The sequence below is a fragment of the Onthophagus taurus genome, chromosome 2 (genome assembly GCF_036711975.1).
Source record: "Onthophagus taurus isolate NC chromosome 2, IU_Otau_3.0, whole genome shotgun sequence".
NCBI classification, from domain to species: Eukaryota; Metazoa; Arthropoda; class Insecta; order Coleoptera; family Scarabaeidae; genus Onthophagus; species Onthophagus taurus.
This window is the reverse complement of record NC_091967.1, coordinates 17,097,208-17,116,917: the sequence shown is the minus strand read 5'-3', so window position 1 is coordinate 17,116,917 and position 19,710 is coordinate 17,097,208. Positions and strand designations below refer to the sequence as shown.

Below are 19,710 nucleotides of genomic sequence, written 5' to 3'. Positions count from 1 at the left end.
TTGCTGTTTCAAAACTTTTTGAAAAGATTTATTCTTTTCCGAATACGACTTTATTTAATCAATAAATTTCGTTAATTCGTTTAATTAAGAATAGATGTTAAACGGTTGCCAATTTTTACGGAAACACGGAAATAAAAGGCAATTGAGCCGAAAAAGCATTGGGGTTAATAGCAAAAGAAATTCGGGCGGGTGAGTGACAGCCTGTTAGCTCTAACACCAACGAAATCTGCTTGTTCCTTACATCAATCAATCCCAATTTGTCGTTGTTGACTTTGCACTTTTTTATCCTATTTCCAATGAGGGTGAAATGAAAATTTGTAACTCTCCGGTACACGTGCTTACACAGTCACACGTGGCGGACTAGGTGCATCTTAAAAGTTATTAAAATTAAAATTTATAATCCAAATTTTATTACTTACTTTATTGTAACAACCGTCTTTTAAGATGGCTAAACGTGAATGTTTCTGGTTCTAGATCTAGTGTTAGTTCTAGTTTTAGTTCGATGAAAAATATATCTAACACTGAATAACATCTTAAACTAGAACTAACACTGGACCAGAATGTTTTTAGTTCTAGGTTTAGTGTTAGTTCTAGTTTTAGTTTAATAAAAATATACACTAATCTAACGCTGAATAACAACTAAATGTAGAGCTAATACTAGACCTAGATCTAAAGTGTTGGAACATAGATATAGGACTATATATCTGAGATTTGCGTTATGATTCGATATGCGTCGCTACAGATGAAATAAAACGGGGATTCACTAGCATTCACTGCGTGGTCTTTCTTGAAACGACGGTCTTAGCGATAGTGAAACTGTCAAATTGCCAAGACACATTGAGCTAAGTTAATATATTAATAATAATATATTAAAAGCTGTAGGGGAAAAAGCTATATATATTGCAAGAATTCTTAATATACCCATCACTACCATTAGATCCATACGTAATCGTGACGTAGAAAAAATCAGAGAAGCTGCAAAAAATACAAACTCGTTTATGGTACAACAAATTGTAAAAGGCAAACTCATCTTAATCATCTTAATGGAATCTCTCGTCTCTACGTGGATAGAGGAACAAAATCATCGTAAAGTACCACAAGTAGGACCAACATACAAGAAAAAGCTTTATCCATATTTGAAGAATTAAAGTCAAAACCCGAAATCCGCCTGTTCATAAAGACGAAATTTTTCACGCAAGTCGAGGTTGGTTTCAAAAATTTAAATCAAGAGCTAAACTGCACAATGTAGCATTGAAGGGAGAAGAATGATAATTAAAAATGTTCTCAAGAACGTTATTACATAAGGCGGGTATTCTACTAAACAAGTTTTCAACGTAGACGAAACTGGTCTCTACTGGAAAAGACTACCACAGAGAACTTACATTTCACAACAACTTATCACAACAAAGATAGAATAACTCTTCTTCTCGGTACTAATGCAGCAGGTGATCACCGACTCAAGCCTCTGTTAATTAATACTACTCAAAATCCAAGGGCAATGAAGAATCATCAAAGAAATTCATTGCCAGTTCATTGGAGATGGAACAAAAAAGGATGGATGACAGCAACTCTGTTCCGAGAGTGAGAAAGCGATATGCTGTGCCCGAACTTAAAAACTATTGCTTGAAAGAAACTGTGGCCAGAATCTACTGAAGATGAAGAAGGGGCAGGTAAATGGAGGTAAACGACATTGAAGACAAAATTTTAAATCAAGATGAAGAAGAAATTACATGCGATGACTTCCTACAAAATTTTACTGCTGCAACTGAAGTTGCTACTGAGCATTCAGACACAGAAGACATTACAGAAATTACAAATCAAAAAGTAGCATTAAGCCTTATTTCTTTATCTAGGTAAGATAAAGGCGCGACGTACTGTCTGGGACGCACCATCTGTTCCGATTGGACGGAACCCTCCTCTCCCCACATAGTTTATTTCTGTTTCTCTTTAATTTATAATTCCATTAAATCGCTCTTAAAAAATTAGGGAGCCTTAATTTTGAAAAACTGATAACGGAATCCGACAACCGACATTATTTGACATATTTTATAGTAGTGCAAAATTAGAAATATAATTTGCGCAGACTGATGGTCTTCAAATGTTTATTAAAGCAATATATAGAAAAAAAAAAAATACGTCGTCACAGTATATTTGTTATTATCTGCATAATATGCTAAAATTATATCGATATATCTCATTACCTTAATTCATGTAATGTAATATTGAAGATTATTATTATGATTTTGAATATAATGTGTAATCCGAGTGAGACCACAAATTGCTGGGTAAGATTACAAAATTCATATTAAAAGGTATTTTAAGATGGTAAAAAATAAAAATATATATTAACAAATATCACTGGGAGAAATATAAATTGTCGATTAACAATCTCTAATACAAATAGTATATTTAAGTTCTTCAATTCAAAGTTAATTTTTAAAAACTTTATTTTTACATTCAATGAAACAACACTAATTCTCGATATCTGGTGTTAACGATTTGTTAACAATTTAGTGGCAAATTCAATTTGCTTAATTACTAATAATTTCGTTTTTCAATTCATCGTATTTATATATGTATTTTTAACGTATCGTCAACATCGCACGATTTATTGTCTATGCGTAATATTAGGTGTTATTTGGATGTTGTAACTCCATATGCGTGTTGTCGACATCAAATCGGTACAGTATTCGTCACAACAAATCATTTTGCGCTAGTAGCTCTGTTACCACTACTACTGCAAGTTACGTTCTCCTCGCGTATCTGTTGTTTGTGCTGAATGGAAATATACAGTAACGTGTGATTGATTAGTACACGTTATAACGCTGACACTGGGTAAAGGATCACGTTTGAATAAGTACAGTTGATTTTACGTGAATTTTCATGTGTTTTTATTGCAGTGCAAAATGGTTTTACGATCGAACCATCGCGGTGCGTATGCAAATCAAAGCGACTTTTACGACACGATAGTAAAGTTAAAAGTTAAAGTTTTATAACCGAAGACGTCATCCTGTTGACGTGAAAATTTTTTGAAACTATTTTAATATTTAATTCATAAATTTCTTTATTTCTACAAAATTTGACATTATTACTCTTTAACTTAACAAAAATTTATTTATTACTTTGTATTAATATATACAGAAAACTTCATTTTATCGTTATGGAGTAACATTTGATCCATGGTTGTGTAAAGAATATTATTCTGCATACATTTACAAAACTTTGGTTAGTTGAGTGTAAACGTAGAATTTTAGAATCTGTTTTGACTGTTTAACAAACTACGATTGTTCAGAAGAGTGCGTTCGTTCAGAGTACCTAAATTGTATTTCAGGTTGCTTGGAACCGCTTTATTTGCTTTTAATAGTGTCTGCCAAAAAAAATAGGCGTGTTTGTGTAATTTGCGAAAAAAAAAATAAAACAACCAATATCAACAAATACTCAACTAATATTAAACAACCCAATAGCTCGGCAAAAATTATATCCAAACATAAAACCAAATAATCGCTGTAATATTTCATTTCAAACTTAGCTGGTATAAAGTGGTCTACGTGGTATACACTCAGATTCATAAATAAAACTGCAAAATTCATATTATAAAACTTATAACCATTCGTGGAGTGGTAAAAAATAAGTATCCTTTGGTAGATAAGCATTGTTTCGTTTTACAGAACGTCATGTTAGGTACATTTTACTTTTAAATCGAAATGCTTCTTATCTTCTTAATCCTGAAAATCCTTGCTTTTCTGATTTCTATCCGTGGTTTAGGGTTTTGTAATAAAAACTTTTGTGTAACCTTATCTTGCACATATGTTCTTAATAACCTTAGCTATCTTAAATGGGTAGCGTTTTGCCGCAGCATTTCTAATCTTCATCCAATTTGTCTGGTATTTGCATTACTTTCCCTTTTTTCTCCATCAAAGCAAAGTATCAAGCCTAACATGACGAACGTCTGTTTAACAACGCGCTAATTCAAATATAACAACGTAATCGTTTTGAAACTGTTAGTGAATTCTGCTTCTTTCTTTTTATTGGTCTATTGTAAGCTCAAATGTTTGCGCTCAATAGCTCAATATTTTCTGGAAATAACTCTTTCGGCGAAATTTAAATAAATAGTTTTCGTTTATTTTTTTTGTTCACTATTTTTGATCATCCAAATTAAAACTACATTATAAGCCACAATATTTATAAAAATGGTCCGTTGTTCGAACTTGTTTCTCAAGAAGATTGCCATATAGGATTCGAAACGCCAAGACTTTTTCAAAAGACTTAACCCGAAAGTTTCTAGTTCTAAGTTTCTAGGATACTGTTAACTCTAGTGATAGTTCTAGTGTTAGTTCTAGTTTTACTTCAATTAACACCGGCCGTGAAAGCCGTACTTATATCCATGAACTCAACTCTGTATATTCAACAAACAAGTTAAGTTTGTAAATACTTAATTTGAAAAATGAACGAATTGATATGTAAATATTAAGAAATGAATCAATGCGCATTTTACAGAAAATTTAATTAACATTAAATATGTAGGAATTTTTTTAAGGATTAAGTTTATAAAAATCCATTTGAATTGACATATTTAGATGAAATGGAATCTTTTTGTAATAAATTTAATCCAGTTTCCTTCAATAGCATTTCTGGTTACGTGATATGATTAAAATTTTACATCAAAAAGATTTGCATAATTCTAAAGAGATGTATAATATTATAGTTTTACTTCAATTAACACCGGCCGTGAAAGCCGTACTTATATCCATGAACTCAACTCTGTATATTCAACAAACAAGTTAAGTTTGTAAATACTTAATTTGAAAAATGAACGAATTGATATGTAAATATTAAGAAATGAATCAATGCGCATTTTACAGAAAATTTAATTAACATTAAATATGTAGGAATTTTTTTAAGGATTAAGTTTATAAAAATCCATTTGAATTGACATATTTAGATGAAATGGAAGCTTTTTGTAATAAATTTAATTCAGTTTCCTTCAATAGCATTTCTGATAACTTAATTACGTATTTCTATAAAAGAAGTGTACTATATGAAAAAGGTTCAATATGTGTTAAAGTTGAGAGACACTTCCGGTCGATGTATATGGCCTAAAAGTTAATACTGATAAACGATTTTAGCGTAATAGTCGTACAGAAAATTTCGTCACCGCAGCTAATTTACCGTGTTTATCCGTGTACGTAAATACACACATACATAAATGCATACATAGTGCTAAAAATAGTCGAAATAGCCCTTGAATTGTATTGATCCAACAAATCCTGGATGTCGATTTTGTGTACGATGATAATTCTCTATATTTCGTAGAGAGTATCCAAGAAAGTAAAAAATTAGATTTCTTATAACTATAAGACAAGAAAATAAGTTATATAACATTTATTATATGTTACATATTCGTTGATTGAAGAAAAAATTCTTAAATTCTGCAAACAAATGCAAAATTCATAACAATTTCTGCAAATGTATTTATGTCTTATTTGTCAAGTGTTCAAGTCAAGAAGGCGCAAAGAAGGGAAGTGATTATCGATTCATTAGTCATCGTAAATACATGATAACCCAATATCAAACCTGAGAAACTTCGTGTAACAGGTGAAATTGAATGGGTTAAATGTTAGAAGTGATTATTGATCGAAGCAAACGTAACTTTCATAATGTATCTTAAAGGAAAACTGAATGTTGTTTGTTGTAGTTTCTATTAACTCATTTAATATACTATATGTATAAGTCCAGAATTTTGGAAAGAAAGTCGTGGAAAACTAACCAAATTTGTACTAGATATAATCTACAGAAGTTTCTCAGATACTTTACCATTAAGCACAAATTGTATTGGATTTCTATACTACAATAACTTGGAAAAGTATTCATTTATTTCAAAACATATTCAGGTTAATTAAACCAAACGAAGAAGACTAGTTGATAAGGCAGTAGACAGTAGATCAGAAAAATTATTTTACTTTTCCTTTGTGATTTCGGATGTTATGAAAAAATTAAAGCTGTGTGTTGCGCATGTTCTGTGTAAACACAAGGTAGTAACGGAGGCGCGACTACTGGAGTGTTAAAGTTAAGACTTCAGAATGGAAGAGGGGTGATGATAGAGTTTGTTTCAAAGTTTGCTACTATTAAAACATTTATTAAGCAATTCAAATGCAGAAAGTAAAGTCAAAGACACTATCTCAATAGTACCTAATCTCTCCATTTCAAAAATGTAGTGAATATAAGAAAAGAAGTTTTAAGATCCGACCCTTAGTGTTAACCAATGCTTCTCCGTAAGGTTTTTCGTTCATTTTCCAATATTAGGTTTGGAATACCATCAAAGGACGTGTGTTCAAAATGTCTTAAATTAGACATAAAAAATTGAATTTTTATTAAAAAAAGTGTATATTATAGATTTTTCGTAAAACTTATTCATTTGGTTACCAAACAAATTGCTATTGCCAGTTTCCTTGACTAGAAATTATTTGAATTCATGAACCGATATCAAAAGTTACGAGTCGCTCACCAGCAATAATAAGATTGTCAAGAGCTACAGCATTAAATCGACGAAATTTTAACTTTTAACACGTTTAAGGCTGTTTCTGATAAGTCAAGATTTCAATCGACTTGAACTGAATTCAAGACAGTTCATGAACTATCAAAAATTTTTATACCGGGAGAAAGAGCAGTATTAATAACAATGGTATTGGCAATAATTGCGTTTGATAAGTCACCAACGTCATTATTTGAGGATAAAAGATTTAAACCTTTTATGACAATCAATGAATGTACTGGTTATATTGGAGTTGCTTATCTTTCTGGACTATCCTTCCAATCATTGAACGTTGTCAACGAGAAGATACTTCAGATGCCACAATAAAAAAACGATGCTTAGAAAAAATTTTGGCTAAACGAATGATCTGTCTCTAATAGATCTTTAAGGATTTTGTAGTTAATGGCATTATAGAAAGGCCCAAAATCTTACCAAAGGGTGTCTCTATCGCAACACCTCCTTCATTAGGAAACTGATGAGCAATGGCATGTTAAGTGTAGAACCAGCTTTCTTTTTTCAAAAAATTTTATTCCATATTAAGGTTGACACCAGATAAAAACTGCGAAAGAGAGGAAATGAAATAGAATGTATTGAACGACGGCCACGTTAACCCCGAAAATAATGCTAAATTATGAACTAAATAATGAAAATAAAACAATTCGAGTATATGAAGGGAGCCCGAGAAACGGTGCTGTACGCCCGGATCCAGTCAACACGGTAGAAGGTATCAACAAAGGGCCCAGCTCACACGCCTTGTCGACAAAATTTCTCGAGGATCTGGAGAAATACAATAAAGAGCTGGAATGACCAAAATGATGGCGCTATATAAAGCGCGAAAAACGAATTAAATAGGTACAAAAATGTAAAAAAAAATGAATAATAAAAAAATGAATGTAGTATATAAATTGTAATAGTTATTGATCAATCGTCGACGTCGAGAATCAAATATTGACTACTTGGACAGGACATTTTTTGTTGGAACATTCAATTACAGTACCGTATAGTATCTAGGAACATTGATTTTGTTGAGAAATATTAGGCTATAAGCGCTCACTCAATTATCTTTAACGTTATCGTTGAAAAGTAATGTGAAATATAAATAGATAATTAAAATTACATTAAAGCATTGTCCATAAAATTGCTGAAAACAATATAATCTGGCTGCTTCATATAAACTGGAATTTATGGGCTTCTCCCATTATAGATAACTTCTATTGCTAACCGGTGTGTGTAAGTATAATAGGTAAAATTAATTTTACGTCCCTATATAAATAAATAAAATTATTATAAATAAACCAAATATATCTTTTTCAATCAAAACATAATAATTGCGTTATATAACACGGCAGCAAATGGCATAAAAGCTATGGCTCTGAATTGGACTCATCCAGATACTTTTAAAAAATAAACATCTCTTTGAATTCTAATCTAACTTTTAAATATATTTTCGCGTGACTTGACTTCTTGTTACAATGTATTGATCCAAGCACAACATATTTTTTCGATTTGGATACTCTACATCAATTTCTTCTCCATTTCTGCAATCCTTGCCCATTTCTTTTCCTAATAGTTTTTTTTTTCGAAAGTTCAATTGCTCTTTTCTTATATGTATATGAAAGCGCTAAATACACATTTTGGTCGCCCAAGCAATCTAATTTCGGAATACTAACGCTGAAATAAGGTCAGTGAGAGACGTATGTCGACAGACAGGGTTTTATGTTATGCATGAGACACGATATCCGTGTCTCGCGGCCCAAACGCACGGAAATCTGAGACACGACACTCGTACTGCATTGCGATTAACGTGTTAATGAACAGATAGCTTGTTATCTCCACTCTCTGCATTTGAACCAGTAGAACCACGTTAAAATAACTGTATCTGAGTTCGTTTTAATTAGATCTCAAATCCCGCATCTATGGGAAACCAATATTCATGTTACTTAACAATACAGGAAAGAATAAAAGTACATATTACCATTAACTGAAGGTTTTTCAGTGTCCGTTTTTGGTCTCCATACTGACTTGACTAGTCGTAATCCCAAATATGTGTATTCGAAGTGTACTTTTATTCCACTATGTACATAGTGGAATAACAGACTTGAAATACTTGATAATGGAAATATTACCATACATTTATAATTTTCTGAGTCACTTTGAAGTTCTAAATGTAACACCCTGTGTATTGTTACCAATGAAACATCCTACCCTTCCTTTATTGAAAGAACAGCTGTAAGAGCTGACATGTGTGAAATGTTACCTAGTAATGAAATTGTACCTGCCCGTCTACACATGTTTGAAGTCAATTTGAATCAGATATGGTCGTTTATTTACCGGAGCAAAGCGACTCCTTGCGCAATATGAAAAAATTACAATTATTTGGGTTTGCCTATTTACTAGCGAATTTTCTAAAAAAAAATTACCCTTTTATGCTGTTTTTGAACAGCTTTAATAAATTCAAGTATTGGCTAACCGCCTAATAGTGCTTTTTATAAAAAAAAACTATTGATAATAACTGTGGGTTTTAATACAAATAAAAAAATCCAATATCTGAAACAAAACAGAAAAACATTTTACTAGAAACGGACAACAATAAATATTTATATTGACTTTTTATAAATGTTCGCATTGTTTGCCATCGTTATTTATACACAGATTTAATCTACGGTAAGTGCTACGAACGGATGTTTTGATTTCTACTCTTGGGAGGTCAGCGACAGCGTTTCTAATCCTTTGAATTATATCGTGTCTCTTTGTAGATTAGATTGGTAAACCAGGTTATTTTATTCATTCCCAAAAATAAAAGTTTAGCACGAATACTTTTAATAATTATAAACTTTCGAATGTTATAAAATCGAATATTTTTCAATTTTCTCAAAAAGTTATTTGTAGGACTTAGGAAAGTAGTTAACATAACTCGCTAAGTCTTGCTTTGGTTACATGGATTTTACATCAACCAGTTCGGACTTTACCTGAGTAGTAAAAAATGTTTTCCAGAAATATTTCATAATATTATCCATGCTCGGTGATTACTAAATATGATGATTATATCCTATATTTTGGTATGATTCTTTCTTGTCTTAACAATGATCTGTCTTAATTTTTTTAATTTTTCCATTTTGATATATTCATATCTTACAATTGTTATCATTACTACCTATTATTTTTTGTATATTACTACATTTGTATTGTTTTGTATTCCTGTAATTGGGTGGAGACCTGTTGGAATAAAGCATTTATTATTAATACTACAGGTATAATTGTGCCTTATTTCTACATCCTAATAAATATCTATTTAACAACTATCTAGCATCTATTTTATATTGATTTTCATTCTTTTAAAATATTTTACTATTAATGAATACTCTTTGTATGCATCTCCACCATTTTGTACATCTAGGAATAATGTTATTAGTATTGGCGACTAATTTCATTACCAGTATCCATATGTTCCATAACCAAACCAACCCTCTTCTCTACATTTAAAACCAACTTTAATCCAAACCACGTAACCCAACTTATCCATACCAAAATCAGATCCAACCCAAACCATTTAAGTCAAGCCTAGGTAACCTATGTCTAAGTCATTGCAAACCAAGTCCTGTTTCGTCACAATTAAACTAAATTCAACTCTTACACACCCAATCTAAATCACGTGAATCGTCTCAATAAATGCAATAAGTGAAACTTTTAACAACTTGTTTGTTAAAAAGTTGTATTGTTTTATTTTACTCGAAAAATTGATTTATTTGTAAATCATTCGATTCAGTTATTTAACGTTTTTGTTCTTGTTAGTATTGTTATACTTGATTGCTTCGTGTCCACGGAATTTATATAGACATAGAGAGAGAATTTATTAGAATCTAGACATAAAACTTAATAATGATCGTTATTTGGAAATGTCAATAAAAATATCTGTGTTAAAGAGTTAATTTCGTATCTCAGAGAACGAACGACTTTTGATCAGTTAAAGCGGGGTTACGAGTCCGTGGTGGTGTGGTGAGTGGTGACATTCCGGATAATGTGAATGGAACTTTATAGATGCTATCGACCAAACTCCATTTTCGACCAAACTAGTTTATCCCAGGCAATATTAGTTTGTCCTGATTCGAACGCTGCAAAACTAGCACAAAGTAGATAATACGCAAATATCTGTATAGCAGATAATTACGATCGTACATACGCAATCATTACGATCAACAATAAAGTTTATCTGAATTTATTCAAATTTATATATAACGCGATCGCGTGGAAAATATTATGGTAATCCTTCACCAAATTAAAGTAAAAACAAATTGTATTGTAAGAGAGAAATAAAAACTTTTTTAATAAAGATTTCGTAAATTAGTTGATTTTAAAAGTAATTATTAGAAAGCATAAACCTTTTTGTATAACCTAATCTACAAAGCATTGAATTAAAACGAAGGGAGAGATAAAAGAAAAAAGTGGGCACCCCCTTTCAACACCTCTATAAACGAGTGAATACTCCGTAATTTCCGGTCTTTATTATATGAAAAGTTTCGTTAATTAAACGCAATCTGACTAGCAAATTAAGATAAAACGAACAAAAAGTTTCTTCTGCCCTCTGCAATTTTCGAGTGACGTCCGCGAATACTTTTCAATTGACTCGTAAAGGAAACTTTCTGAGGGAGTTTGCGACTACTAGATTGAATGGGAATCGTCGACTTCGTTTTCGTCTTCGTCCCCGTCATCGTCGTCGTCGTCGTCAAAATTGAAAACATATTGAATGCGCAAGGGTATAAAGATCTTGTCGCTAACTGCCACGATTTTTGTATTATTTTGTAACACTGCTTGTTAGGGGCAATTGTGTCGAAAACCAGTACATACATACATACTGTTCTTTTGTGGAAGTGTACACGTCACGTTGCTATAGTAATTTCCTGGGGTTTAATTGCAAGCTAGTAAAAGCCCTCAAGGGACTCTGACCAGAAATCGTTAGCTGTTGGCGTTGTCAAGCGGAAAGGCGTAAATAGGTAAAGGTGCAGTAATTTGACGACAATTAAACAGTTTAACACTTACATTTGATGCTTCGTTTTAGTGTAAGAATTGATTCCTGATTTTTACATTGAAATAAATTAACAAATTTCCATTGTGACTATTTCGGTTATAGTCTCGCGATTAAATACAAGATTTTCGAGGGGAAAGAAAAGATTTATTTCACCGACTTAATGGAGTCGAACTAGAATGGTAATCTCGTGAAATTTCTCAGTTCTTCCACTGCTACACTAAGCATAGGCGATACGAATACGAAGCGGCCAACTTTACCGGATTATAAATGACGTACTCCCAGTTATTTTTCTTCTATATTCCTCTCAAATGTATATTCCACGAAAAGAGAGAAACGAGGTCAGATTGATGAGTAGTTCTGTATAAAGTTATTTTTTTTTTTTAGTTTTTCATAACAGCAATCGGTATTCGAGATGTTATCATAATTAAACTCACAAATCACAAAAACGTTTTATTTTCATTTTAATAATATTCTTTGTATCAAAAAAGTTAGAAGTAAAGTTTTCTTTTTAATTTCTAATAACGAAAGCGTACTGTTACAGAAGCTTTTAGTTAGCGAACTCCAGGTAGAAATTTCATCCGAGTCCATCTAACTTACTGAAGGACTTAATTGAGTGATGGATAGTATGGTAAGTGACAACATGGGAGTGATTCATCAAGTTGAATCGCACAGGACCCCTAGCTCGTTGATACGGTAACACAACTACTTGAAATCTGTTAGAAAGCTGGAGGAATTTCTAAGTAAAACCACGACACTTATAATGTAAGAAGTGTTTCGATTAATCTCAACGTCAATTAATCAACCGTTCTTCTAAAAAGTTTGATGAAAATCTGGGGGAATGAGTATTAATTACATAAAGTATTAGCAAAGAGAAAATTAAATTTTTAGAAATAAAACTAGAAACTTCTAAATTTAATTATGAGTTAATCAGATGCAAATAACTAGTGATGGAATGGATAGTGATATTGCGAAAAGCAGGATACCGGTTATCCGGCATATCTATCCGGCCATTATGGTTATAATTTCTGGTACATTTCTGAAGTGATACCCTACGTTGCCACATTATTACGATATTTGAATAAAAATGAAATTAATAAGAAATCTGATAAGATATGTTAACTTATTTGAATCCAAGATACAAAATGAACCTTTTTGATGCTGATTTACGTTTTTAGAGTTGCTCCTAACGAAACAACTCTAAAAACGGGATACTTTAATTAATAATTGGTAATATTTCCACAAGGATCCTTCAAGAAATTAATTTTATAGCGAATTTTGAAAATTATCGATTAAAATTGCAACTTGGAACATTTTCTTAAACCTTCAAATGTTGGTTTCTCAAAAACTAAAAGTTATTTTTCAAAACGTGTCAATTCATTAGAAAGAGGACATTCTTATTAACACTTTGAAAAATTTTCATACTCATATTTCAAGCATTGGATTTTATACGAATTTTTAAAACTTAATCGGCGAAAATTGCAAAATTCGAAAAAATTATCGATTATTTCAAAAATTTATTTCTCAAGAACTAAAAGTGATTTTTCAAAACGGCTTTTTGCATTAAAAAGAGGATACTTTAGTTAATAATTGGTGATATTTCCACAAGGATCCTTCAAGAAATTAATTTTATAGCGAATTTTGAAAATTATCGATGAAAATTGCAACATCGAAAATTTTCTTAAACCTTGAAATGTTCTTTTCTCAAAAACTAAAAGTTATTTTTCAAAACGTGTCGGTTCATTAGAAAGAGGACATTCTTATTAACACTTTGAAAAATTTTCATACTCATATTTCAAGAATTGGATTTTATACGAATTTTTAAAACTTAATCGGCGAAAATTGCAAAATTCGAAAAAATTATCGATTATTTCAAAAATTTATTTCTCAAGAACTAAAAGTGATTTTTCAAAACGGCTTTTTGCATTAAAAAGAGGATACTTTAATTAATAATTGGTGATATTTCCACAAGGATCCTTCAAGAAATTAATTTTATAGCGAATTTTGAAAATTATCGATGAAAATTGCAACATCGAAAATTTTCTTAAACCTTGAAATGTTCTTTTCTCAAAAACTAAAAGTAATTTTTCAAAACGTGTCGGTTCATTAGAAAGAGGACATTCTTATTAACACTTTGAAAAATTTTCATACTCATATTTCAAGAATTGGATTTTATACGAATTTTTAAAACTTAATCGGCGAAAATTGCAAAATTCGAAAAAATTATCGATTATTTCAAAAATTTATTTCTCAAGAACTAAAAGTGATTTTTCAAAACAGCTTTTTGCATTAAAAAGAGGATACTTTAATTAATAATTGGTGTTATTTCCACAAGGATTCTTTAAGAAATTAATTTTATAGCAATTTTGAAAATTATCGATGAAATTTGCAACATCGAAAATTTGATCAAAACTTTAAATATTGTTTTCTCAAAAACTAAAAGTTATTTTCCAAAAAGTGTTGGTTCGTTGGAAAGAGGACACTCTTATTAACACTTTGGGAAATTTTCATGCTCATATTCCAAGAACTGGATTTTATACGAATTTTTAAAACTTAATCGGCGAAACTTGAAAAATTACCACTACAAATAACTACTTGAAAAGTAATTATCGACTAATTATTAACAGATTACTATTTGTCGCGTCCGGTATAAAATAGGGCTATTTTTTTTTTTCGAAACTAGCAGTATAGTGTCTCTTGCTTCTTTTTACCCGATAGTGCTTTTTCTCAGGTTTCACCATATTTTCGCCCGTCTTTAGTCGACTGTCTATGCATTCCATCGAACCTGAAACATGACAAAGATAGATAAAGGTTCGACAGGTTGATTACTTACCGTATTTGTTATCTGCTATTATTCTTCTTTCCTTGCTGATTGGGACATCTAGTTCCTCGACATGTAATGCGGCAGCTTTGTTGGTTTTAGGTCCTTTACACATACACACGCCCTAACACATACAGGAACGATTCTCCATGTATTCTAATAGTATACACGATAAACTCGGACTTGATTCACTAGTAAGTGTTATATTTATATACTCGAACATTTTTCTGTTTGTTTCCCCACTCCCACTCTCTAAAGCTCGTACAACATAAGATTTGTTACCAAATTCGTAAATAGTATTCTTTCTTATAATATCCCTTTCATTCATATTCAAAACTATCCCATTTACTGTATATCTTCTTATCCAGCTTTCTATCTTGTGCTACCTTCTATGTTTTATTATTATCGCCCACCCTCGCCCCATAGCTGCAATAATCATATATATTCTTCGGTCTTTCTCCAAACCCATCTTACTTCTCCGTTTATCCCCAAAGCTTTCATACACATGACGAAATTCGTTTTTTCTACATTCACTTCATTTACTATATTCTCTATAGCTAAATAAAATGCATAAATTTATCAAAATAAGAAGATGCTATAATAAATAAAGAACATTATAATTCTAGATAATTTATAAAAATATGTTATGATAATATCGTTAAAAGTGGTCTCTTACAGTTTTAATACTACCACAAATAATTTCAAGTTTATAATCATGGTTTTAACTTAAATTTACTTTCAGAAGTAGTATTCTCGCTTATATTACCTCTTGTGCCCTGTTTCCTGTTAGTTTCGGCTAAACTTTATTCCCTCCTCTAACTTCCTATTGTAATTAGAATGTAAATTGGAAATTATGCCTCTTAAAATTAAATCAAGAGGTTATCAAGAATTATGTTCAAAATTATTTTGATACCTTGAAGAGTAAATTCTAATTATAACTATATTTTAATTTAATCTAATTGGAAAATATTATACTATTTTCGGGTTTTTAGAATAATGTATCTAGTTGAGAGTAATATATTAGATTGGCGGTTGGAGTCTGAAGTAGAGAATAGGGAAATATCTTCCAGGACGTTAACCATATTACTTTCTACATGACCATTTTTTATACTCATAAATCAAATGCGGACGTCCTGATTCAATTGAATAAATTAATATTTTTATTGTGTTACAAATAATCTGGAAAATTATTATGCATAATAAAGGAGCGTCAAGGTTAGGTCAAGGTCACAAAGAATAATAACGGAAAATAACATTTTAGGAATACTTTAGTCAATTTTACATAGAATACTATATTAAGAATTTAACGGCAATTCTATTTCGTTTTTGACCGGGAAAATGTCTAAATCCGCTATAATCCGTTGTATTATTAATATGTGCCAGCTGAACCGTACATGCATAATTAAGTGTCCTGGAAACAAAGGAAGTAGTAGGAAGTAGTCGGTTTGGGAAATGGTAAAATTCAAGAAAGCACAGTACAACAGCAGTGGAGCTCTAACCGGATGGAGCAAAGCTACTCACGGAATTTTAGGGGCCCCGTTAAGCTTGTCTCCGAACTTTAGAAATTATTAAACTGGATTATGTTCGCTGCTGGCAAAATACATTATGAACGAACTACTGCTACTAGCTAACTACGAAATGGGCTATAAAAATATTTTACGACAAGAGATCAACCTAGTACGGAAATTTGTGTATGTGCTTTTCTCTCTTTTAAAACTTAAAAATCATTTATTATTACACCAAATCCAGTGCAAACGACTACATTTACTAAATATAAAATCTATTATAACTTCTTACCTTGAAATGATATACTCAGAAGGATTACACGGAATAAAGTTATCGTTACCATACTTGAGCTCTTCATCAATTATTTTTTGACAATAGCTGAAAGAAAAAAATATGTACAATATTAATAATAATAGATATTATTTGTGCAAATAATGATACAGCAAAACCTCGATTAGGACGGACTTCGGATATAACGCATAAAATTTTAGGTCATACCTACTATTAATATTATCTAACATTTAAACATAAATGTTAGCGTTCAAACATAGAAGGAGTTTTAGTTTTAATTGTTGTTCAGCGCTAGATTATTGTATATTTTTATTGAGCAAAAAGTAGAACTAACACTAGACTTAGAACTAGAAAGTTTCAAGTAACCTCAGAAAGTAAACTAATTTAATTTCTCATATAATATTGTATTATTAAAATTTAAATAGTGTAACAACAAATGAGAATTATCGCTAAACACACTCAACTTTAGCCAAACTTGAATATGAAACGTTGAGCCCCGTAAGAATCTCCAGCGAATTGAATTATATAGTCTATGCTTTTGTTTAAAACAGAGACTGCCTGTAGCTGTCCCCTTGTTCTAAATACACAAACTCAACAACTGGGGGTAAATTATAACTTTAACTTTGTAAATTTAAGCTCCGACTAAAATCATAATTAATTGTAATTTACGGCTCGAAGGGTAGTCCAAATAAGACTTGAGAAACTCTCGTTAGTAAATAACGTTCGAAAAACTTAATTTTTTTCTTCTAAAAACAATAATTGGTTGGCTTGAACTTTTTTAAAAACTCTTCGTTAACGAGATGTTTCATAAACTTAATTATAAAGTCTAACACTTAATAATTAGTGGAGATTTTTTAAAGGAGAAATATTTAGATTTAGCGTAAACAAATAAATATTTTTAACTTAATTTTTATATTTAAACGTTTTATGTTCATTTACCTATTTTTATTTGGTATAACAATACCATTCAGAATTGTATTTGCACTATTCTAAATAAACAAGCTATTTTGTTTTGGGTTTTATACCAGTTTCAGATTTTTCCAAAAAATAGTGTCCAACGCGGGATTGTTTAAATAAACAACAAACAAACGAAAAAAAGACCCGGCCTCAGCACCTGCTAACTCCAACCTGCACATTCCGTGCTTTTAAATGAAACATTTCAATAAATAGCGTGCGTAGCGTGTTTAGGCTTTGTTAAAAACATAAATCGTCGTTATTTGCGATACAGTTATTGAATTTTTTTTGTAGCGATTCGAGTCCGGATATGAATGTGTACATAGGCGGTGTTATTGAATTTTTCACAGCAGACTTAAATTGCAGTATTCAATTCAATTTAATAAATAACATCTGATACCTAAAAGTAAACGATGCATTTCATAATAGAAAGGATTATATTTGAAACATACCGTAATCAGAATTGTAAGGGATGATGAAATTTGTACATTTTTTCCCAATAAACGGAAAAGTTATACATTTCAATATGTAAAGGATCAGCTTTCAATCAAGACAATTGATGTGTAGTTTACCAGTTGATCATTATCGAAATCAATTAGTGAAATCAACGAGTTCAAAATTTCAGAGTGTTTTAAAAGTCGTCCCGAATTGTTAATATAATAGAGAAAAATAGCTTCAATACAAATTAACTTTTTTTTGTTTTATTTTTTTGCCATCCTGTTCCTTTATAATAAAGTGTACTTACAAAACCGTAAATTTAAGATTCATCAGCAGAAAAAGAAGATAATGTCTTTTACAGTCTTTTTGATGGATTGCCTAGAAAACCACCAAATCGGGAGAAGAAAATAGTGATATTTAGTGGAATTTGAGTACGCAAAAGATCTTCGATCCACTTCCTAGTTATTGTATTTGTTTCAAAGTACTATGCAAATTAGTCAGTGAGCTTTCAGAGATATTTCTTGAAAAGGACAGCTTACAACTATCGATGTATATCGCTATTGGATACCACCATGAAGATTTTCACAAAGCTTCTAGCTGACAGTATCACCAAACAAGTGCCCACACGAGAGGAACAACAAGGATTCCTCAAGAAACGCCATTATCATTATTCATTAAATAGCCGAAAAAGCCCTGGAATTCAATAAACCAGGATATCTTTGTTTCGTGGACCTCAAAAAGGCATTCCACGGAGTAAGGGTCTCCGACGTGCTGAAACTACTCATTGCAATGATCATAGAAACGACCAAACAACTAAACACGAATAACACGACAAAGCTAGGAACCCCGAACGGGAAAGGGCCAAAAACCAACATCAAAGCCGGAATCCGACAGAGTGACAACCTCAGTACACAACTATTTATGGACAGTATATTCAAGGACCTAAATGTAGTAAATAACAAATGTACACTGAGAAGAACAACAATAACGATTGTGTGCTATGCAGACGACGAGAGATGCAGAATCAGAAGATAGACTACAACGGCTTTTAAGAATGCATTCGACGAGGTAAACATGAAAATCGCGTCTAATAAAACGAAAAGCATGGTCATCGCAAAATCACCCATTTGATGCAAAGTTGCAGTGCAAAAGCATATCATTGAACAGGTGTTTCAATTCGACTATCTCGGAATACAAATCAATGCATATGGTTATATAAACGGCAGCGTCACAAAGGAAATCATAAAGGCAATAAGAATATCAGGTGCACTTTGCATGTAATATGAAGAAATAAACATATATCAATCGCAAGCAAGGTCAGAATATATAAGACATGCGTAACATTCGACCCTCGACACAGCTGAGATAAAGAGATGCCTGAGAACAATCGAAATGAAAACGGTATGTATAATTAGAAAACATATAGTAAAAGAAACACAGAAATCAATATATCTCGGGTGTTGTTAGATAGGTCCGGCAGAGACGACAAGAATGGAATGAACATGTATCAAAAATGGATCAGTCGTGCCTGACAAAATATACAACAGATAGCAAAACATGCACAAAAAGACCGATAGGAAGACCTACAAAGCGATGGAAATAAAACTGGACCTCAGTATCACAAGAGATGTAGAACCACGAATTAATTAACAAGCCATTAGGCTTTCGATAAGAAGGAGAAGAATGTGTGTAAAATAGCAACTTTATAAGAGGCCGATTCAGGAAAGTACTCATTTATTATTACTTTCCTCTTGTAAAAAATTGTCCGCATATGTAAGATAATCTGACAACACCATTGAAATATTCTGTTCTAAACAGTCATTGGATCTTTGAATTTTCGCCGTTTTCTATATCTTTTAAAGCTCCCCTTTTTAAAGCTACAATAGTTTTTTACTTTTTAACTTCTGCTATGTTGCCATCTAATAATAATGTAGGTTAGGCTTGACATCGATCACGATCAACAAAATGCTTAGGATTTGAAAATAACGCGAATATATGTAAAGAATAATCACGGGCAAAAACATGAATTAAGATAAGCACACATGTCACTTATTTCCGAAAGTATTCACGAAGTGGAAACGCTTGTCTATCCTCATGGGAATGCGAGTATTATATATACTTGTAATAAAAACTTCTTGCCAGAGC

General features: G+C 31.5%; 1 protein-coding gene across 1 annotated transcript in view; it reads right to left on the bottom strand.

Moving 5' to 3' along the window:
* Nucleotides 1–19,710, bottom strand: part of LOC111428821 (uncharacterized) — a 46,784-nt gene that overhangs the window by 18,409 nt on the left and 8,665 nt on the right. Inside the window, exon 2 of the mRNA XM_023064525.2 lies at nucleotides 16,174–16,260. Within this exon, the coding sequence (XP_022920293.1) occupies nucleotides 16,174–16,240 (67 nt within the window). The 5' untranslated portion in view covers nucleotides 16,241–16,260. The remainder of the gene's footprint in view (nucleotides 1–16,173; nucleotides 16,261–19,710) is intronic.